General features: G+C 53.8%; 8 protein-coding genes across 8 annotated transcripts; 4 read left to right on the top strand and 4 right to left on the bottom strand.

Moving 5' to 3' along the window:
• Nucleotides 1–84: 84 nt before the first annotated feature.
• On the top strand, nucleotides 85–681 carry CLAFUR5_06703 (uncharacterized protein; the record flags this gene model as incomplete). Its single annotated transcript, XM_047905851.1, has 1 exon — nucleotides 85–681. One exon carries the CDS (start codon nucleotides 85–87, stop codon nucleotides 679–681), a length of 597 nt encoding a protein of 198 aa, XP_047763140.1.
• A 1,212-nt stretch (nucleotides 682–1,893) lies between these two features.
• CLAFUR5_06702 (FAD-linked oxidoreductase sorD) lies at nucleotides 1,894–3,879 on the top strand (the record flags this gene model as incomplete). The annotated part of the gene is made up of 2 exons (XM_047905850.1): nucleotides 1,894–2,227; nucleotides 2,282–3,879. 2 exons carry the CDS (start codon nucleotides 1,894–1,896, stop codon nucleotides 3,877–3,879), a joined length of 1,932 nt encoding a protein of 643 aa, XP_047763141.1.
• A 278-nt stretch (nucleotides 3,880–4,157) lies between these two features.
• On the top strand, nucleotides 4,158–5,770 carry CLAFUR5_06701 (MFS transporter prlL; the record flags this gene model as incomplete). The annotated part of the gene is made up of 3 exons (XM_047905849.1): nucleotides 4,158–4,829; nucleotides 4,890–5,550; nucleotides 5,607–5,770. The coding sequence occupies 3 exons, from the start codon at nucleotides 4,158–4,160 to the stop codon at nucleotides 5,768–5,770; spliced, it is 1,497 nt and encodes a 498-aa protein (XP_047763142.1).
• A 75-nt stretch (nucleotides 5,771–5,845) lies between these two features.
• CLAFUR5_06700 (Homoserine kinase) lies at nucleotides 5,846–8,002 on the bottom strand (the record flags this gene model as incomplete). The annotated part of the gene is made up of 1 exon (XM_047905848.1): nucleotides 5,846–8,002. One exon carries the CDS (start codon nucleotides 8,000–8,002, stop codon nucleotides 5,846–5,848), a length of 2,157 nt encoding a protein of 718 aa, XP_047763143.1.
• Nucleotides 8,003–8,419: 417 nt separating this feature from the next.
• Nucleotides 8,420–9,820, bottom strand: CLAFUR5_06699 (uncharacterized protein; the record flags this gene model as incomplete). The annotated part of the gene is made up of 1 exon (XM_047905847.1): nucleotides 8,420–9,820. One exon carries the CDS (start codon nucleotides 9,818–9,820, stop codon nucleotides 8,420–8,422), a length of 1,401 nt encoding a protein of 466 aa, XP_047763797.1.
• Nucleotides 9,821–10,238: 418 nt separating this feature from the next.
• On the bottom strand, nucleotides 10,239–12,408 carry CLAFUR5_06698 (General alpha-glucoside permease; the record flags this gene model as incomplete). The annotated part of the gene is made up of 2 exons (XM_047905846.1): nucleotides 10,239–11,922; nucleotides 12,002–12,408. The coding sequence occupies 2 exons, from the start codon at nucleotides 12,406–12,408 to the stop codon at nucleotides 10,239–10,241; spliced, it is 2,091 nt and encodes a 696-aa protein (XP_047763798.1).
• Nucleotides 12,409–13,292: 884 nt separating this feature from the next.
• Nucleotides 13,293–15,429, top strand: CLAFUR5_06697 (Endosomal/prevacuolar sodium/hydrogen exchanger; the record flags this gene model as incomplete). Its single annotated transcript, XM_047905845.1, has 3 exons — nucleotides 13,293–13,652; nucleotides 13,705–14,233; nucleotides 14,285–15,429. 3 exons carry the CDS (start codon nucleotides 13,293–13,295, stop codon nucleotides 15,427–15,429), a joined length of 2,034 nt encoding a protein of 677 aa, XP_047763795.1.
• Nucleotides 15,430–15,741: 312 nt separating this feature from the next.
• Nucleotides 15,742–20,832, bottom strand: CLAFUR5_06696 (uncharacterized protein; the record flags this gene model as incomplete). The annotated part of the gene is made up of 1 exon (XM_047905844.1): nucleotides 15,742–20,832. The coding sequence occupies one exon, from the start codon at nucleotides 20,830–20,832 to the stop codon at nucleotides 15,742–15,744; it is 5,091 nt and encodes a 1,696-aa protein (XP_047763796.1).
• Between the last annotated feature and the right edge of the window lie 644 nt (nucleotides 20,833–21,476).

Raw genomic sequence — 21,476 nt, 5'->3', positions numbered from 1 at the left:
ATACATCGAGCGTAACAACGACCACCTTAGCAATACCAAGGGGTGCCTTCCGGATTTGACAGTGTAGACCGGGCAAGAGACACCATGGAGAGTCCGAAGCTTATCACAGACATGATTGCCCACTGGCGGAAACGTACCAGTGACTCCACCGCGTCCACAACATCGAACCGGAGCAGTCTTCAGCCAACACAGATATCATATCTATCGCAGACAGCACAAGTATCATCACAGCCATCAATTGGCCTACAATCATGTCAACAGCAGAAAACGCATCTTCCGGAACGGGAAGAGTCGCGCGCATTATCAGCGCAGCATGATTTCCCGAACCGGGAGACCCGCGAAGTCAGTGATGCTGATGGGGTACAGATTAAGAGCCAGGCCTTGGGATCGGCGTCAGTATCGACGACAGTATCAGTGCCAACGACAACACCTTCAGCAGCTCCACCATCAGCACAAACGCCAGCGACAGCCATTGCAAATGCGCCATCAACGTTATCACCTCAGGCTTTGACGTGGAAAGAGTTCACCGCGTCCAGACCACCTGCTCCTGAGGGAAATGAGAAGCATTCGTTGTTGATGGAATGGATCGACATCAATGCAGTGAAAATGGAGGGGTCGGATGTCGTTGTGTATAGGAAAAAGTTGCCTGTGAAGAGCAAAGGCGAGGAGGGCGAGAACTGAAGTATTCGTGTAGCGAGGGTCGTGGGAGAGCATTATTCATTTCACTGCTTTGAATACGGCCGCAACGTGAGAGAGTGAAAGCTTCAACTATGGATACTGTGGTATCAGCGGTGTGCAACGTACCTGAGGTGAGGTTATGACAATGCTGGAATACATGACGCTTAAGGGGTAGATTACTGATATTCTGCTGGTACTCTAATGAGTTCATCTCAAGCAGAGTGATCGATGCTCGAGAAATGGTGCCACCAGAGGCGGGCCAAGTTCTAACATCCGCGCAATCGAGCGTCATATAGAATTGGCAACTAGGGTACGACTGTGTCTGGTTTCTTGCGGTGTCACCACTTCAGTCTCGGAACGCTTGCACTCCGCGCCCACGTGGTTGGCATAGACATGGGTCTGGCTATTAAAAGTTTCTCGCGGATCTTGCTGGAACATGGATGCTGGTCTGCCAAGGCAATGCACCTTCATCAACTAGTGCCGGAATCTTGATGAGGAGCGGATGAAGGACGACATCTCAAGAGAGTCGCATTGCATTGATCAACCTGATGTGAAAGAAGTTTGTGTTGACCGGTACGTGAGTATCGATAACGCATAAAGGCGACTCGCAAAGACTGCACTGAAGCTGTGAATAGCTACACCGTCTTATTCCCTGCTCATAGGAGAGACAATTTCGTAAGGATTCAACGATCGAGGCCGTTCATAGTTAGCGTTGCGACTTCAGATGCTCAAAAACGACCAGATCAAAGTGTCGGCCGTGCCCGAGACGAAGTAAGCAACGAATGTGGCCAATTGTGCAGCCTGTCTGGAGCGGATTAGATACGGCAGGATGGCCTGTTGAAGAACGGCGAGATCCCCGTTGGCAAGATTGCACACCATGTGCTTTGGCACGATCATGGTAAGAGGGTGTATATTGATTGACAGGCTTCGACAGATGCTCATGGCCCCAGCCAATCAGGCACAATGCACACCACATGGCACGCCAGACTGACAGGCCAGGCATCGCACTCCATGTCGAAACCTCGAACCTCATCACAAACTAGTACGAGGTTATGATGGCCATGATCTGACATTTGAGACAATTCATCTACCGGCAGCTACTCGCTTGCAATGCCGTAGAGAAAGTTACGAGTGGCTTGATATAGCACTTGCCTTCCCGGAGACTGTTTCGAGAGCGAGTTCACCTTTACCTCCCTCGCATTTCCGTTCGAGACAATGTTGCCGCTCGTAGCAGGTCTACTTACTGCCTTGCCTTTCAGCCTTGCGCAAGGTCCACAGTATCCTCCATCACCGCCTGATCCTGCTACGATTGCTCAGTATGCCACTTGCATTGCGAATGCTGTCAGTGGCAACTCGAGTCAATATGTGGTGCCGACTTCGCCGAACTATGTGAGCGAGCTGGACATCTACAACCTCGACAATGTGGTCGCTCCCTCGGCTATAGCTTTCCCAACGACGGCAGAAGAGGTCGCTGCCTTGGTGAAGTGTGCTCGCGATGCGAAGATAGCGGTCCAGCCGCTGAGTGGTGGACATGGTTTTGATAATTTTGGTATGTATTCCAAAGGTCGGTCAATTTATACTGCCATGCTGATGTTCTTCGCAGGTCTGGGAGGAATCAATGGGTCCTTGTCGATCAATTTGCAGAACCTGAACAGTATCACGTACAACGACGCCGATCAAACGCTCTGCTTCGGCACCGGGAACTTACTTGGTGCTCTGACCGAGCAATTGACTGCTGTCGGCCGTACTGCCGTCTACAGCTTCATCCCATCCATTGGTACGGGAGGACACTTCACTGTAGGAGGCCTTGGACCACTGTCGAGGACCTACGGACTTGCTGCCGACCAGATCATAGAAGCGCAAGTCGTGCTGGCGGACGGCTCCATCGTCACCGCGTCCGACGACGAGAACCAGGATCTCTTCTTCGCCATCAAGGGCGCCGCGTGGAGTTTCGGTATCGTCACCCGGTTCACGATCAAGACGCGCGATCCTGTTCAACCCGTTCCCTACTCGTACATTGTGCCTGGCAACTTTAGCACTTCTGCGGGTGTCGTCGCCGGCTGGCAAGGTCTTATCTCGCAGAAGAATTTGTCGAGAAGTCTTAGCTCTACGATCTATATCTACGAGGGCTTCTCGCTCGTCACTGGGTCGTTCTATGGGTCACCGGAGGACTTGATGAAGGTCGAAACAGAGTCAGAGGTACAGTTCGCTGCCGCTGGGGTTGCAGGGCCTACCGGCGATGCACTTGACACGGCCGATCTGCTTGCTGTCCTGGACAAGCTTAACTTGACCGCTGCCTTCGGGTTAGTCAACAACTTATCCGGTACAGGTCTTCTGGGTTTCCTACCGGCTCTGTCTGCAGATATTCTCCAGCCCCTCATTGGCAGCCTTGCACAAGTGGCACCGGCAATCGAGTCTGGTGATACCGCGGCAGTCTTACAAGACGTCCAGCAACTCAAGGATACCAGTCTAGCATCCGTGCTCGAAGCTTTCCAGGGCGATACTGCTGTTTTGCAGTCCGTCTTCACGAACCTTAGATACTCGGGTCTCCTCGACATCATCACCAACACGACCGACCTGCATATCCTGGGCGAGCTTCTCCCGAACCTCAATCTCACGTCGATCCTCGAGCTTGTCAGCGATGTACAGCAGAGCCCACTGCTATCAGCACTACCACCTGGCACCAAGCTCTCAGGCGTCTTCTCGACTCTCTTCGCCTCGCATACGCCCGCCCACTTCTACAGCAAGAGCCTGAAGTTCACCGAGAACACTCTGATGACAGAAGATGCCATCGACCAGGTCTTCAACTACCTCGACACTGCCGAAAGCAACTCTCCTCTATGGTTCGTGGTCTTCGACCTCGCAGGTGGAGCGATCAACGACGTGGCTCAAGATGCGACAGCATACTGGCATCGTGATGCGCTGTATTGGATGCAGAGCTACATCGTGGACCTCACGCAAATCGTCACTCCCACCTCGAGGCTCTTCCTAAATGGGCTCAACGAGGCCGCCAAGAACGCGACTCCTGGTGTTGATGATAGTGCGTATCCTGGGTATGTCGACAAGAGCTTGCATGATGCTCAGACGGCATATTGGGGTGATAATGTGGAGAGGCTGCAGAAGATCAAGGCGGAATTGGATCCTGATAATGTGTTTAGGAACCCGCAGAGCATTCAGGTGGATGCTGAGGATAGTGGATAGAATTGTCTATTTGCAAGCGTTACATGATATTCTCCTCAGACATGATTTCGCGGTACAGGAAAGTGCGACTGCACATGCAAGCCACATCCGTTGCCAAGCTTCACACGCGAACACTGCATATGCACTAGTAGCTCGATGCGCTGTTCGAGTCTGACTTCGCATACATACGGCTTGATAGAGCTCACATGTTTAAGCCAGTTCAACACCCATCCGACCGCCACGACGACAATCTCGATACACACCCAACAACTCTATGACCACCGCCTCTTCCCAACGCTATGAGTACAACACGATCCAGCTCGCCAGAGCTCACAGCACTTCCACAGCGGCCATCACCTACAGACTCTTCAACACTAGAAATGAAGCGAACAACCGACGAACTCGAGCCAGGCACCACAACAGCACCACCCATCAACAAAGCCCTCGAACGCCACATCCTCCGCAAAGTCGACCTCACCCTCCTCACCCTCCTCAACATCCTCTTCATCGTCTCCTTCGCCGACCGCTCCAATATCGGCAACGCCAAAATCGCCGGCATGTCCCGCGACCTCCACCTCACCGGCAACCGCTACAACATCGCCGTCATGGTCTTCACAATAGCATACATGACCTTCGGCCTGCCGGCTTCCATCATCTTCAAGAAGATCGGCCCCTCGAGTCTCAGCTATATGATGTTCATCTGGGGGACTTTCGCGCTGAGTCAGGGGTTCGTGAAGAGTTGGGAGGCGCTGGTGGTGTGTAGATTTCTGATGGGGGTGTTTGAGGCGGGGTTTGTGCCGGGGTGTGCGTTTCTTATTGGGAGTTATTATCGGGATGGGGAGTTTTTGAGGAGGTATGCGGTGTTTATGAGTGGGGCTATTATTGCTGGGGCTTTCAATGGATTGTTCTCGTTTTTGCTGTCGAAGGCTGATGGCGCTGGTGGCATTGAGGGGTGGAGGTGGATCTTCATTGTGAGTGAAGCTGCACGCCGTTGGCAATAGAGAGGAGAGCATACTAACAGTCTAATCTAGGTAGAAGGCGCACTAACCTGCATCCTCGCCCTCTTCGCCTACTTCTTCATACCCGCCTTCCCGCAGGACACGAAAATGTTCCAAGGCGAAGAGAAAGCAACCCTCCTCCAACGCCTCGACCTCAAATCCCCAGAGCCCGAACCAAAAATCAACATCCGCAAAGAAATCCTCACAGCCCTCTCCGATTGGAAAATCTGGACAGCAACCCTGACATATATGGGAGTCCAAGAGAACGCCTCCTCAGTCGTCGCCTTCCTGCCCTCAATCCTCAAAGGCCTCGGCTACACCTCCGTCCAAGCGCAAGTCCACTCTATACCAATCTACTGCGTCGCCTTCTTACTCACCCTATCCTGCGCCTACGCCGCCGAGCGCCTCAAGCAGCGCTACTTCTTCGCCCTGTTTGGTGGCCTGCTCAATCTCACGGGTCTGGCGATCCAGCTTGGAAATCCTGCTGATACGAGGATCCGATATATGGGAACCTTCTTCATGGCCTCTGGGTGTTATATCGTCATGCCGATTCTTGTAGTGTGGAATGCGATCAATGTAGGGAAGGGATACAAACGTGTTGTGGCATTTGCTATGACGACGGCGGTGGGGAATTGTGGTGCGTTGGTGAGTAGTAATGTTTACATTACAGAGGAGGAGCCGAGGTATAGGACGGGTGAGTATCGTGGAGGTGATTGTAGAAGGAAAGGGTGGGTTGCTAATGATGTGTAGGCTTCTCGGTGGGGACTGCGTTCAGTTGTCTGAGCATTGCGAGTATGTCGGCACTCTACTTTGGGTTGAGGCTTGCGAATAGGAGGAAGGTGAGGAAGGCTCTAGAGCTCGAGGCTGGTGGTGAGGTGGAGAGTGAGAAAGATCTGAAGCTTCATCAGTTGTGATGGTAGTCCAATGGGACGCCATCAAAGATCCAATTCCTTGCTTTTTGGCATATTGAACTGGGAGAGCAAGACGTCCTACTTCTCCCAATGCTCCAAGTTCTTCAGCACCACTCCCTCACCCTTATGTGCCACCAGCTTACCAATCCTATGCACCTTCTCCCCGTTAGCCTCCAGCACCTTCGTGGCCTCTGCCGCAAGCCCCTCCTTCACCACAATCACCATGCCCAATCCTGTATTCCACGTCCTGGCGAACTCCCGACTGCTGACATTACCAGCTTGCTTCAACCACTTAAGCACGGCAGGCACCTCCCATGTCGAGACATCGACCTCAGCAGCAAGATGACCATCCTTCGGCAGCATGCGGGGAATGTTGTCTTCCAGACCACCACCTGTGATGTGGGCCATGCCAAGGAGGAGATCGTCCTTGATAGCAGCCATGAGGGGCTTAACATAGATTCTGGTAGGTGTGAGAAGACTTTCGCCAACAGACTTGCTGCTATTCCAAGGCGCTTGGTCGCGGTAACTGAGACGTTTCCGCTCCAAAATCTTTCGCACCAGGGAGAAGCCGTTCGAGTGAACGCCACTGCTTGGTAGGCCGAGAAGGACGTCTCCTTCTTTCATCGAGTCAAGATCGGGAAGGACTTTTTGGCCTCTTCTGATCGCACCATTCGCCTCGCCAGCTGCATCAAAGTCCTTACCCGCATACAGACCCGGCATCTCCGCCGTCTCGCCACCGACCAGTGCGCAGTTGGCTTCTATGCATCCCTTCGCAACACCCTCAACAAACGGAGCCGCGATATCGAGGTCGAGATGCGAGCAGGCATAGTAGTCCAGGAATGTGAGAGGTTCGGCGCCTTGCACGATCAAATCATTCACGCTCATGGCTACGAGGTCGATGCCGACGGTTGAGTAGTCTTCGATGCCGAATGCGATCATGAGCTTCGTGCCGACGCCGTCGATACAGGAGACTATTGTTGGGGCCTCCTCGTAGCCAGCTGCGACCAGATCTATTGCGCCTGCGAAGCCACCGATCTCGGCATCTGCGCCGGGCCTGCTGGTCGACTTCACGGCGGCTCTGATTCTCTCAACAAAGTTGTTGCCAGCGTCGATCGATACGCCGGCATCTGCGTAAGTCATACCCTTGCTTTGCGATTCGCCCTCGTGAGTTATGGTGAGACCGTCAGTGGCGGGCTCGAGCAGCTTCCAGTTACACTCCAGGTCGACAGACTTGGCTTCCTTGTAGCTCTTCTTGAGCTGGTCGATGAGTCTGTTTGCAATCTGCTCGAAGTTCTCGGTTGCAAGCGCAAGTATCGTTGGTCCAGCTCCTGAGAGGCATACGCCGAGCAATCCAGGATGTGTGCTTGGCGTGACTGAGTGTAGGATTTCGGTCAAGCCAGGGATAAGTGTTTTGCGGTATGGCTGATGGATCTTGTCTTGCATACCATCATAGATCAGCTCTGGATTTGGCGGACTCTGTCCAAGCGCAGTCGTCAATAATGCCACTCTCTGCAAGTTGTAGATCACATCCTTCTTGTCGTAAGATTGTGGTACCACTTCACGAGCCATTGCAGTCTTGACTTCAAACTCCGGAATGATGGCTATACACTTGATCTCCGGTGCCCAGTTGAATCGAATGTGCTTGCCGATGTCATTCGGTGGAATAGGTGGTGTCAGTCCGGTATCTTCACCTCCTTGTGGGGCAGGAAGAACCTCCGCGAGCGGGATTTCCTTGCGCTTCATGTCTTCAGGATTGAGCTCCTTGAGGTAGCTACCAACAAAGCCACCGTAAAGGGCTGCAGCGACATTGTCCGGATGTCTCTCGATCATCAAGCAGTAGTCGAGAATGCGTTCCCTCGAAAGGTTGAGCTTGCCTGCTTCACTGCCAAGAGCGACACCTGCAACTACTGCTGCACCAGAAGAGCCGAGACCTCGTCCTAGAGGGATTGGGTTGTTGATGTGCACATGTGTGTTGGGTGGAAATGACCTTTGGCCATCGCATCGCAATACGTAAAGTGCGGTCTGTGTAATGAGGTTGCGGTCTGCTTCGAGAGGCACATTTTCTGCGCCGACGCCTTCATATGTGATCCTGCAGTTGTATGGTGCTCCAGATGAAGCCTGGTCGTCGGTGGTGAGTGTGACTTCCAGCCAGACTGAGAGAGCAAGACCGATCACGTCAAAGCCTGGGCCAATGTTCGCTGAGGAACATGGGACTTTGATTGTCGTCTCGGCCATGTTGGCGGTGTTCAGATTGAATGTAAATCTTTCTCTAGATCATGAGGACTGTGCGCATTGAAAACACTGATCCTATGGTGTTGAGTAAGACGCTCCAATTGTTCTTGAGAAAAGATGTCTCGCGACAGTCACGAAGCTAGAATTTCCAGCGAGGCTGAGTCATCACGCGCCTAATTTGGCCAATCGCAGCTTGGCAGCCCGAGCTAGCGTAATCCTAGTTCAATGTGGACAACAGTATGCTCACAACGCCAAGGACTGAGATGACTTTTGACGTCTCACAGCCATTACAATGAGAACGCCAACAGAGTTTTGAGCTATCAGGAGCTATGTACATGCCGTTCGTGGTCCTGAATGACGATATTCAGAGCGCCTCATTGAGCCACACACCGATGAAGTAAGTGACGAAGCAGCAAATGCCTACCAGGCCTTCATCTTCTTCATTGCGTCGAGAGAGGCATCATGCCTCTGTATCGCTGCGGCCAAGCGGTCGTAACGCTCAACCTGCTCCCGCGCCATCAACTGCGTCCTGGCTGCAGGTGGTTCGCGGTCAAGATGCTTAGCCTCTTCTTGCTGCTTCACGATCTCCGTGTCGAGCCGTTGTTCGCCCTTCTTCATATGGTCTTCCTGTCGGCATGTGGACCACTCTTCGTTGTCCCCTTGTTTGATGGTAGAGGTAGCGCGTGCAGGTGGGACAACTCCGCGAATTGCAGTTCTCGATCGAGTCTGCGTGACACCCCCTAAGCTCTCGGGAGCATACTCCTCGAGACTGGAGTCGTCACTGTCCTCTCCTTCGTCCGTCTCCTGGCCTTCATAGACGCCGAATTCGCGCTTGCAATACTCGTCGAATTCTCGCTGCTTTCGCCGCTGTCCGGCTTCGAACAGTGCTTGATGCTTCACGTGCAGCGGTCGCCGACCGTCCGACCACAGATCGATGTCGCAGTCTTCGCCCTTTGTGAATTGTGTCGGAGATGAGACAGCTTCTCGTATGGTGATTTCCTGTAGGGTATGAGGTGCTAGCTCGTCACTGGCGGAGCTTAAGCTGCTCAGGCTTGACGTGTCGCTTTGATCGCGGCTGATGTAGCTAGGAGCCTTTAAGCCTCCCCTCATCTTGACCTCCTCTTCAGCTTGGCGACCGAGTCTGGCATCCAGCTGGATCTGATATGCTCTGCTTGCTCCAGCAGTGCCGCGCAGGGATGGTACCATGATGATGCTGAGTGAAGCTTGCATTGAGACTGCCGCCACTTTTGCCTGCAGCAGCATGTCCTCCAGTACCTCAACCTTCTCGGCGGCCGCCTGTCTTTGAGCTGAAAGCTCATCCTCAAGCTTGTGAATCTTCGTATCCGCTTCCCCGGCCCACTCCTTCCTGAGCATGTGCTGGTACTTGATCTGCTGCTTGAGTCTCTGGTTCTTGAGCTGCATTTTGTACAACGCCGCATGTAGCTCTGAGCCGGCGTCCGTACCAATTGGGTTGGGGTTGTGGTTGTTATTCGCCGCGTGACGGGCTCGGTGCCACTCTTGCATGCTGTCCTCGACGAGTTCGCCGAGCAGTGTCTCGTGGAATGTGGCAAGTTTCGCTTTGATGCGGCGCAGGCCAGGTGTACCATCAAGTGAGTCATCGCCGGTTCGCCACACCGCGTTGTTTGTAGCACCTACATGATGACCCTTCTTTTCGAGGCGTATGCAGAGATGGCCCAGCATGTACAGTATGCTGTTAACGCCGCATGGCTGCCTACTCGGGTCCAGTCTTGGATGCGCCTTGGACCAAGCGTGCCAATGCGAGTCCGTCATCTCTGTGACAGGCACGAGCTGCTGCGCCATCTTGGATTCGGGCGCACGAATGAGCGCTATGTTGTTGAAAGAGTTCTTGGTGCTGTGAGCTTTTAGTCGCGTCTTACACGTGCCTTCCTCCTCCAACACCAACCCCTGCACAACGTTTCACCTTCCTCACTAGCGGCTCACCTTGACAGCGCCTTTACGCCGGATAGGACATCAAACATCGGTATCATTGCGCTACAGATCATATACTCATCGTCTTCGTCTCATCTCATCATCCCCCGAAACACAAACCCGGAACCCCAGAACCACAACGCCTGCGCTCGCTCGCATGCTCAACGCAAAAAGCCACGCGCCAGCTCTTTCGCGGCGGGGCGACTATTCCAACCTACCGATCTATGCAAGAGAGGTCGTTCTGTATCAAATGCTTGCATGTATCCTCCCATACTGAACTCGAGAGTCCTCACCAATGCGGCTTCGCGTCCTCAGGATCGTCCTCCTCTTTAATCCTCCTCGTCAGCCACGCGGCCACCAGCGCCAGAATGCCCCCAAACCTCAGAACCCACGCTACACTATCATCTCCCACACTGCCTCTTGGCTTCTGTAAAGCTTTGAAGACTGCACTGCTGATCAGCGTAGCAATGACCTGCGGCGCCGCAATCGCGACGTTGTGGATTCCCAGCACCACGCCGGCCTGGTCCGCGCCTTCACTAGTATCCTCGCCCCTAGCAAGGAGTTCACCGTCGCGAGTGGGTGGGGGTTTGATGATGCCTCGTCGAATGTTCTCACGCTTTGAGATTTCTGCTGCGATCAACGCGAAGGGTGCCCACATCGTCATTGCCCAGGGGATGCCGACTAGACCCGCTAGGATTGTGGCGACCGTGGTGTTCTTCGCGATGAAGGTGAGCCACATGAGGATGGCGAACATGATGTGGGAGAGGAGCCAGCCGCGTTTGAGCGTCAGCCACGGGATGGCAAGGGACCTGCCTCGCTTCTTTGTGAACCATTTCTTGGCCTTTTGGGCGAACGTGCTTTTCGTCGAGCGTGCATCGGCTGCGCCAGAAGCTCTGATGCCAAAGTAGCCATCGCCTCCATCTCCGAACCGGCCTGGCGTCAAGTCGGTCATTGGCGTACCTGGCGTCCTAGCCATGGGTGTGCCTGGCGTCCTTGGTGTGTCGTGAAGATTCTCAGGGTCGTAGGAGCTGGCCACGAACCACGGTATTGTGACACTGGCCAGGAACGAGACAATTGCGTATATCAGCAGTGCGAACGTTCCGACCCTTGTGCCGTGCTCCCATGCCTCGTCAATGTCTTTGTCGGTCAGATCTGGCCCCTTCTCCTTGAATATAGGCTCCACGTAAAGCTCGCCAATGTATGTCGTGATGTAGAACAGGAATGGAAACCAGCCGATCCACGCGGCAAGTTGGACGACACACACGGCCTTGATCTGTGGCGGCAGCTTCTTGACAGATCGATATAACTGCCTGAAGAACGCAATCACGCCGCCCGTCTGCTGCATAGGCTTGCCATCCTGCCGAGGGTCTCGCTCGCCTACGGATGTGACTGAAATGGCGACGGTGATGGCCAGAACCAGACATGCGATCACACAAAGCACCTTGAACTGCGTATCGCCAAAGAACCAGAGATACTTTGGTAAGTTTGCGTATCCAAAGAGGTATCCAGTGATGTTGCCTATACCGCTGAGACGGCTAGCCCAGGCATTGGCAGTATCTTGCTGGTGTGTCGGAGCACTGTCGACGAGGAACGCTCTGATCGCCGCCTGGATAACGTTAATACTGAAGTCCAGAACGTAGATCATCAGCACCGCAAGGACCACCGAGCACGTGGCAGTTCCAGAGCTATCTCTCGAAACGCCAAAGATCGACAGAAGGCCACCGACGATCTCGCGTGTCCAAGCCAGAATGATCAGCGATATAATGGTAGCAATTGCGCCTCCGACAATGAATGGTCTCCGCTTGCCCCATCTCGACTGTAGGTTGTCCGACTTGATCCCGACGTATGGCTGGACCAAAGTTCCGGATAGTGGACCGGCGATCCAAACCAATGCTAACATGCTCTTTGATACACCAAGACTGAGCAGGTACGGGGAGCCGTTCGACATTTCGACCGACCACGCTATTTGTAGACTATCAGACAGTGTCAGCGAAAGCATGGCATTGAGGTCGGGCTCACCAGAGTACCGGCTCAGTTACCAAGCAAACTCACCCAAGAAATGATATGGTCAGCAGGATCATGTATACTGTGCTCTTGCTCTCCTCTTTCGTGCCCATGTCCACGTCCCATGACGACTCTCCGCTGCTCTCATCCGGGCTGAAGACTTCCGCGAGCGGCGGCAGCGCTTCTACTTCTTCACTCTTACGCGGTAGAAGCAGTGGCGATGACTCGTTGAACTCCTCCTCTGCCTTGACAAAGTCGACACTACGCCTAATATGTGCATTGCCAGTCGACATCTGCCGCGAATTTCGTCGTGGTTCGTCTCTTGTGAACGAGGGTCTGGATTCGCGTCTCCAAGAAACATGCTTAGGATGTGATGGTACGCCATTCGTTGCTGTGTCAAGGTGTGAGCCTCGCCGCGACGGCGACGAGCCTGGAGAGGAATCGGGAAGGTCCATGGTGTCGGTGTCGGTAGGGTTTAGGGCGGCAGGTATGCGTTGCGGAAGACAAAGAGAAGTCGGGTCGTGGCCTGTTTTACTGGCATGATCCTGGTCGCATGTTCGGTGGAAGTGGCACGCAGGCTCAGGTGTGCAGTGTCAGTGGGGGATAGTGTTCTGTCAGACGCACGCAGATAGCATCACGCGATGGGCAGGACTGGCTGATGTATAGAAAACGAAAGAGTCACGAGGCAAGAGTGTAGGTGGTAGCGTGGCTGAAGGCTTGCCGATTCCAATGGTTCATCGATCGTGTGTCGCGTGGCCTGCGGGAGCTTATGTACTGTATGTGTTGACGCTGACGACAGATCTCCGTAGTGGTGAGGTGACTTTGCTGCAGCACGATTTTTCGCCGCACGCCAGCATGATGCGGCATGTAGAGTGCAGTGCATGAAGAAAGCCAGAGAAGCTGCATTCTGTGCCTGAGCAACCACTCAACTTCCAGGTGAGCGGGCAAAGCGATACCACCATCTGACCGCGCCTGACGAAACCGTGCAGCGAACAGGGATCGTGAACCACTGGGTCGGGCCTTGCTTAGGCACGGCCGCTGCCGTTGCAATTAGCCGAGCGCTCGCTACTTGTCCTTAGCGTAGCATGTGGCAGTCCATTGCAGCACAGCAGGCACTTGAATACCAAATCACTCACTTCACCACTGAGTTGTTGTACCATACACAAGATTCTGCACGTTCTACGCTCCGCTGTCCACAAACCCGAGTCGCAATACACCACGCCACATACCCCCCTGAGCACTGTAACAACCCTTGCGACTAACACCAACCCCTCCAAAGACCGATCGTCTTCCCACCGCAACCCGAGCATGGTGCAGCAATAACAACCTCCCACCCACCATGGGCTTCTCCCACTACTTCGCCCAAGGCGCCACAGCCTTAGCCAAGCGCCAAACCTCCGACGCCGACGACGACGAGAACCCCGAAGCAGGCCAGAAAGAGATCTACTCATCATGGGCCCTCCTCATCTTGATCGTCCTGCTGATCATGGCCTTCTTCATGAGCTATATCCTGCGATCAAAGAAGATCCAGGCGGTGCACGAGACGGTTATATCGATTTTCGCGGGCATGGTGATTGGGCTGATACTGCGGTTGACGAGTGTGAACTCTGTGCTGGATGTGGTGACGTTTGATTATCAGTTCTTTTTCAACTTGTTGCTGCCGCCGATTATTTTGGCGAGTGGGTATGAGTTGCATCAGGTGGGTGAATATGTGTTTCGGTGAGGGAGGATAGTGCTGATGGGTAATACAGGGCAACTTCTTCCGCAACATTGGCAGTATCTTGACATTTGCTTTTGCTGGGACGTTTATATCAGCCATCGTACTGGGTGTGATCTTGTGGCTCTGGACGCGGATACCGCTGGAAGGACTGAACATCTCCTTCGTCGAAGCCATCTCGGTTGGCGCGACACTCTCTGCAACGGATCCGGTAACGATCTTGGCCATCTTCAACACATACAAGGTGGATCCCAAGCTATACACTGTCATCTTCGGGGAGAGCATTCTGAACGATGCCATTGCTATTGTCTTGTTCGAGACGGCACAGAAGTATAGGGCAGGAGAAGAGGCGGGCAAGCTGACCATCCTGAGTCTGTTCGAGAGTATTGGAGTCTTCTTGCTGGTCTTCTTTGGCAGCCTGCTGATTGGAATTCTGATTGGATTGGCCACCAGCTTGTTGCTAAAGTTCACACATGTGCGAAGGGACCCCAAGATCGAGAGCTGTCTGATCTTCCTGATCGCATACGCTTCATACTTCTTCGCGAACGCAATCCACATGAGTGGTAAGGTTGACACCGCAAGATATACGGAACCCAGCTAACAGCACTACCTAGGTATCGTCGCCCTCCTTTTCTGCGGAATCTGCCTCAAACACTACGCTTACCACAACATGTCCCGCCGAACCCAACTCACCACCAAATTCGTCTTCTCCCTCATGGCGCAGCTCACCGAGAACTTCATCTTCATCTACCTCGGCCTCTCCCTCTTCACCGAACGCGAACTCGAATACAAACCCCTCTTCATTCTCATCACCCTCATCGGAATCTGCGTAGCACGATGGTGCGCCGTCTTCCCCCTCAGCGCCCTGATCAACTGGGTCATCCGCACAAGAGCACGTCGAAGAGGACAAGAAAGCCTAGCAGAGGAAATCCCACAAAATTGGAGAATAATGCTCTTCTGGGCAGGACTCCGTGGAGCTGTAGGTGTCGCCCTAGCAGCAGGTCTCTCCGGCAAAGATAGTCGCGCGCTACGCGCTACGGTCCTTGTCACGGTCGTGTTGACAGTCATCATCTTCGGCGGTACTACCGCCCGCATGCTCGAGATTCTCAACATCCGCACCAACGTCGTCGAAGAAATCGACAGCGACGACGAATTCGATATCGAGCCCGTGCCGCAAGGCACCAACACCTGGGCGAAGCGCAATGGTGCCGCATACGGCCACACACCCAAAGTCAGCAACGTCGGCTTCGGAAATGGCAACATCGGCCTCGATAACGTCGGGGAACATCGCAGTCGCGCTAGTACAGCGACTTATAGCTCCGGCCATGGCATCGGCACACCACCCAGCTCAGGCGGTCCCCACGATCTCGAACGCCGGAACAGCTCCCGCGTGCGAACTGCAGACCAAGCAGAACGCGGTCTCCTCTACCAAGAAGACGAAGGGACCCTCTCCGACTTGGAAACTGATGACCTTGACCTCCCTCCCGCAGCACGGCGCTCCCCGTCTCGACAGGCTGCTGGCGATGACGATACGAACTATCCCGTCTCAGGCACGAGAGCTAACGAGGCGGCGGCGGCGAGTCATCTTAATGTGCGGGGCGCTTTGTCGCAGATTATGCAAGCTACGCAAGAAGATGCTGGGACGCTGTTTAACCGGCTTGATGAAGGGTTCTTGAAGCCGCATTTACTTCTTGATCCGGGAGGCTCGAGTAAGGGACATGGGAGTGGGGGCGGGAATGGACATGGAGGCTCTTCTTGATACCCATTGATGAGCTATTGCATGTGCATGGCGTTTTTGTATACGTAGATGAGTATGAGGATATGGCATGTAACGTTTTATTACCTTCACTTTCACCTTCATCTTCACACACACGTTTTGAGATGGATCACGATCACAGGAGAGACGTCTGTATCATCAACATCATCATACTGTCGAGCTATTTGCAACAGGGGGTATCTCATGCCAACTCCAAACCAAAAAGCAAAGTGATCACTCCTTCATCTGCGACCGCCTCCTTGATTGCGACCAGGGCAGCCTCGACCGATACAGCGGTTCACGAGCGGCAGGCTGCTAGTTCTGGCCAGGTGGTCGCTGTCGTCCCTGATTAGGCATGCTCGCTGCTGGCGGGTAGGCAGTGGGTAGACCATGCGGCATTGGTGCTGGAGCTGCTGGCCTGGCTGTCGAAGGAGGAGGCGCCATCACGCCGTTCTTATCGGCGGATGGAGGACGACCAGGCTTACCACCGGAGACTGAGCGCCGCACGTTTTGCTTGGGTAAGACATTGGTGACTCGCACGTTCTTAGCGGGGAGGCCCGTTGCTTGAGCAGTCGGTGGTGGCGCTGGTCCTGCTTGTGATGCTATGCCACTTGGGCGAAAGAAGATGCCACGTTTGACGGCCTCAATCTCTTCCTGGATTTCCCGCTTCTCCTGTTCAGTGAACTGTTCGTCGCCAGCGTCCTCCTGTAGGGTCTCGTATGTTGTGAGGTCGCGGATGATTGTGTCTCCACTTCCTGCTGCCTCAGCCGTCTGAAGCTCCCGCCGTAAGATCCGATCAAGTACCTTGTCATCCTTGCCGAGCCACTTCGAGATGTCCTTCTGCTCTACGTGCTGTGGCTGGAACAGAAAATCTCTTGTATTCTTCTGAGCGACACGGCGTGGATTCTTTCGATCAACAACGCGCTGAAAGAGACTCTGTTTGAACAGCTGCTTATTGTAGATGTGCCCCTCGAAAGTGCTGCCCATGACCATTCGGTAGACGAAGACGGGCTTTTGCTGACCAAGGCGATAAGCACGACCGACTGCTTGCTCCTCATGTGTGGGATTGAAGCCAAAATCAAGGATAACAACGCGGTTGACACTTTGTATGTTGAGGCCCACACCACTGGCCCTGGTCGAGCACAGCAGGACGTTTGTAGTAGAGCTTTTGTCGAATTTCGCGATGACCGAGAGTCGCTTGGCTGGTGGCACGTTGCCATCTATGCGGCCACACTCAACACCATTCTCAGCAAGAGTCTGCTGCACTGTGTCCAGTGTGCCAAGGCTGCCCGAGAAGACGAGGACTTTGTCGCCACAGGCAGCCGAAAGCTCCAGGATGCTGATCAACATAGACATCTTAGCAGAATCTCGCACCTGCAGCTCATCCGTGATACCTTCCACGATCTCGTCGACAGTCTCTTGAGAAAAGCCGAGGTTCAGCACAGCCTCGTCAGCAAGGTCTTCAGTATCATCGATGTCAACGCCTCCATTGTCTGACACCGTGCTACCCCGCGGCGATGTGGCTCTCCCGCGAGTCTTCTTCACGACTGGCTTGAGAAGCTTCCTCTTGAAAGCTAGGGGGTGCGTTGTGAGCAGACCTAATAGGTCCAGCCAAGAAAACATCTGGAACTGACCCGCTTTCTCGTTCTTCGAGTCGCCAAGCACGGCTGAAACGAATCTGCCGTAAGCTGTCTGCTGAATCGAAGTGAGTGGTAGCGTTATGACGAACTCGGTCTTTGGCGGGATGGAGCCACGCAGCGAGTTGATGTCTGCGCGATTGATCTTGGGCTCGATGCGGTTGTGAAGAACTCTCAGCTTCATCAGCGACTTTCGTTTCTCGTATGGCGTGCTGTCACCATAAAGGCCAGCCTGGATAGGCGTTGCGTAGTGAGCCTTGAACTCCTTGGTTTCGCCGAGATAGCCAGGTGACGCAAAGGAGATCAACGCATAGATTTCATCGACGTTGTTACTCAGCGGCGTGCCGCTCAGACCAATCCTGCTGTGAGTCTCTATTTGGTCCACGGCCAGAGATTTGGCGTTTCTGTTTCGCAGATTGTGAACCTCGTCCGCTACAACAAGTTCGGGACCCCGCAACAGATACTGGTCAAGCTCGTCGCCGTCTCGATTGTTGGCCAGATTCGTCTTCGCACTCTTAGACTCCTTCCGATGAACTTTGTTGCGAAACAGTTCGTATCCTATGATCAGTACCCCTCCAATGCGATACCAGGTCCGCATGTCGTCCAAGTGATTGTTCTTGCCACCGCCGCTAGACACAATGCAGAAGACATTCGGTAGCCTGTGCCTGGCCCATCTCCTGATCTCCTTTCGCCAGTTCTCTATCAGCAGGGGTGGACACAAGACCATGATGCGAAGCTGACGCTCCCGCTCGGAATTCAGTCGCAGCTGAGCTGGCAACTGGGCTGAGACTCTTAAGTTCTCCGACTGCGCAGCTTCATTCACTGCCACCAGAACTGCAATGGTTTGCATCGTCTTGCCAAGACCCATTGTATGGGTTAGCAAGCACCCCTGCGGTTCGGTCTCGTCCCCGTCGTCAGCGGTGATTTCTCGCCACATGAACCGGACTCCGTCGATCTGGTGGCCCTTCATAACACTAGCGATAGGCTGGTGAATGAATATGGACTCATCGTCCTCGTTCTTAACAGGATTGATGGAGATCTTCGAGTTGGTCGGGTCGCGCTGCACCATGGCCACCAATTGCTGCGAATTAGATATCTGTGTCTTCTGGTATCTCTCCATACGCTTGGCTGCATTGTTCTGCGATTGAAGAGCAGATTCGCTTTCCTTGACTTTGCGCTTTCGCTTCTTGCGTGGAGTGTCCTTCAAGAGGCGCTGATACTCGTCTTCACTAAGCTCTTCATCGCTTGCAAGGTCAATAACGCTCTTTGGGGACGAGCCTAGCATGGAGCTCGATCTGTTTGCCTGTGGCTTCTTTGCGACGAAGAGGTCAGAGTCGCTCTTACGAAGGACGTTTTCCAGATAGCCGATGAAAATTTCAACTTGCTGTGCATCGTTCATGATCTTGGCCAGGACTGGATCGACATCGAATGCGCCTTCCATCAGCTCAATTTCCAGAGATTGGAATGTCATGTAGAGCCGCGCGCAAAATGCACCAACTCTGGCCTTCTCGTCTTCGCCTTCGTATAGAGCATCACGTTGAAATTCTACCAGTGTAGCCGTGAGTAGTGCTTTGAAGCCAAGCCTGCGCAGTTTCGCAACATAGGACTGAATGAGCTTCCTCTGCTCGTGGCCAGCCTCTGCTAGTAGTTTGATCAAAAAGCGCAATCGATCGCCTTTCCCGATGAGCATGCTGAGCTCCCACGAGTCGACATCCGCTTTCTTGTCGGATAGAGGATCGGCGCTGAAACCGGGCTTTCGAAGCGCTCCCTTCTTTCTGACGTTATGTCTCGATGTCGGCGCCTCTGAATCTGAAGACAACACCACAGGATTGCTTTGGCTGTTAGAAAAAGCAAGCTTCTTGGTAGGTGTCTTGAAGATTTCCGATTTGGGTCGTTGGGAAGAGCTTTTCGGCATCTTAGGCAAAGCTGGTAACGGGTCCGAGTCGGAGTCGGAGTCGACAGTCTGCTCCCGCCTACGAAGAGGGGTTGACGAAGGTGCCTGTGAGCCATCGTTCTTGCGCACGGATGGTGTGATGGGCACGTCTGAACTGTTCGGGTCGTCTACGGTCGGAACCGGCGAAGATTCATGAACGATGAAGTTGTCGTTAAAAGAGTCGAGATCCATGTCGTCAGCGGCACCGTCCTGCTCGTCGTCGCCCTCTTCGCCATGGTCATCTTGATCTCCAGCTTGACTTCCTTCGGGCGTGTGGAACATTTCCTCGTCTTGCTCTTCCGCGGGCTCAACACTTAGTCGATCACCAGGCTGTAGCACAAAGCCAGGGCCACTGGGTGCCGGCTGCCTGGCATTGTTGGAGCCCGAGTGGTGTCCGCGACGTATCACGTGGGACGGCTCTTGTTTGCGATTCCACACCTTCATCTTCCAGAGTAGTAACTCGCGGTCCTCGATGGTCGGTACCATGATTTCGCATTGTTCTTGCAGCTTCTCCGCATTAGTCCAGTCTTCCTCCATGATCCATCGCTTCTGCTTCCTCAATCGCTCATTGAAGCTACGGATCTGTTGATGGGTGTTGGCGATCAGGCCGTCACGAATCGTCTTGCTTCCTCGCATCTTCTTCCATACTGTCCAAGCTTGCTTTTCCTCGAGTTTTTCCAGCTTCTTTGCTCTCCATGCCTGAGCGAGAGCTTCGATAGACTCCTCCAGGATCTTCTCAATATCCTCTTTGCCTGGCCTCGCCTCTGCTTCCTTTTGTCTCTCCGCCTCCTCTTCGTCCACCTCACGTTCAAGATCAGAAGGCATCTCGTTGTCTTCGGCGTCGGACTGACCGTACTCAGGCAGGACATCCTCATCTGGCTTGCTCTTCCAATTCGTGGTCAGATAGTCCCACGTACCATCGGTATGCTGCTGCTCAGTGGACTCATTGTAGTCAACCTCTTCGTCGAGAAACGCTGCGTTTTCGCGGACTGCCATGGCGCCATCTTCGGCCCCGTCGTCTGGCACGAACACAGTTGCTGACACTGCCTTTCCCTCAGGAAGGAGGCGCTCGCGGTATGGTAAGATGGCGATTGCATCTCGACCACGACGTTTGACATGCTTGGTGGAGTCGTTCATGAAGAGATGCTTCACTTGACGATAGACGTACTGCACATCACCAGCAGGCTGTTCATCAGACATGATTTGATACACTTCCAGGTCGGGGTTCGACTCTGTCTGGTGTTGTTCAATGTTTGCTGAAGGTTCCAGATCGCCGATCTCCCGACTGAATTGCATTTTACCGTAGAAAAGGTTGTCAATGGGTAGGCTAGAGTCAGCCATGAAACCGCCAGTAGGAGCCTTCTCGACTGTTGCGCTGAGATCGAGCTTGCGGCGTTTACGACCCTTGCGATCCTGGACTGCAATCTCTCCAGAGCGCACACGTTCTCCTGGTGAGTCCAACGCTGGGGTGGGAAGTGGCTGCTGCAGTAAACTTGGGGGTTGCGGTGGTAAGACATTGAGTGACTGTGGAGTCCGAAGTCCCGGGACACCGTCTCTCTGTTGATAGCCATCGGACTGCCCTCGAAGGCGTGTAATGCAGTAGATAATAGAGCTTCGCTTGCCTAGCTGACGGATGCCACAGTCTTCTTTCAGGAAGTTTGAGTCCACCTGGGTTAGCAGATCCGCTCCTGCGACACCTTCGTCTAGCAATGTCTGAGCGAGTGACACCAAGTCTGGTAATTGACTATTGGGCTTGTCTTGGATCAAGGTCGCTGCCTCGCTTTGGAAGAATTGTGCCACCTGTTCGGCGGACCACACCCACGGATCAGCATCCATGGCGGTGGTCTTTCAGCGCAAATTGACGTGGTAGTTGTTGTTGTCTCGAGAAGGTTCGAGTGCAGTTGTGGAGCTGCTTTCGAGGCCGGTGTTGCCTCGAGCGCGCGCCAACACGAGGTCACGTGGGTTTCCACCGTATTGTGTCGTCGAATGTGATGGTATGCGCCGTGAAGCGTCAAGCACCGCTAGGGCACCACCAACAGTGTGCTGTGAGCAGTCGTGTTGGCCAGGTCGAATTGTATTATCGAGATAGTGGAGCTGCAAGACCACTTGCGATGTCTGAGAGTTTGTGCTGCCTGTCATGTCAAGAATCAGAAAGGTGGAAACAAGAGGTACAACAGCTCGTTACAAGAACAGACACGGCAGAGTATGGGATCGAGTGAATGAATCCCTTCAGTTGTCCCGCAGCAGCCAAAGCATGTAGCCATTGCAGGCCCAACCTCAACCCCAGCCGAGTCATGGAGGGGTCGCCTCAAGCAATGCGAGAAGCAAATAACACCATAATTTGTAAAGGAAGGGCAGCCTCGGGGGCATGACCTACCTGAAAGTATGAGGCCGTGTTGCCTGCTGGAAGTGCTCAAATGTCCGGCTGAGGTGTTTTGCTAGCTCCTGCTCTTCACCAGATATGCCTTACAGTTGTCTTC

The sequence above is a fragment of the Fulvia fulva genome, chromosome 6 (genome assembly GCF_020509005.1).
Source record: "Fulvia fulva chromosome 6, complete sequence".
NCBI lineage: Eukaryota > Fungi > Ascomycota > Dothideomycetes > Mycosphaerellales > Mycosphaerellaceae > Fulvia > Fulvia fulva.
Note: the sequence above shows the minus strand (reverse complement) of the source record. Positions and strands in the feature narration are given on the sequence as shown.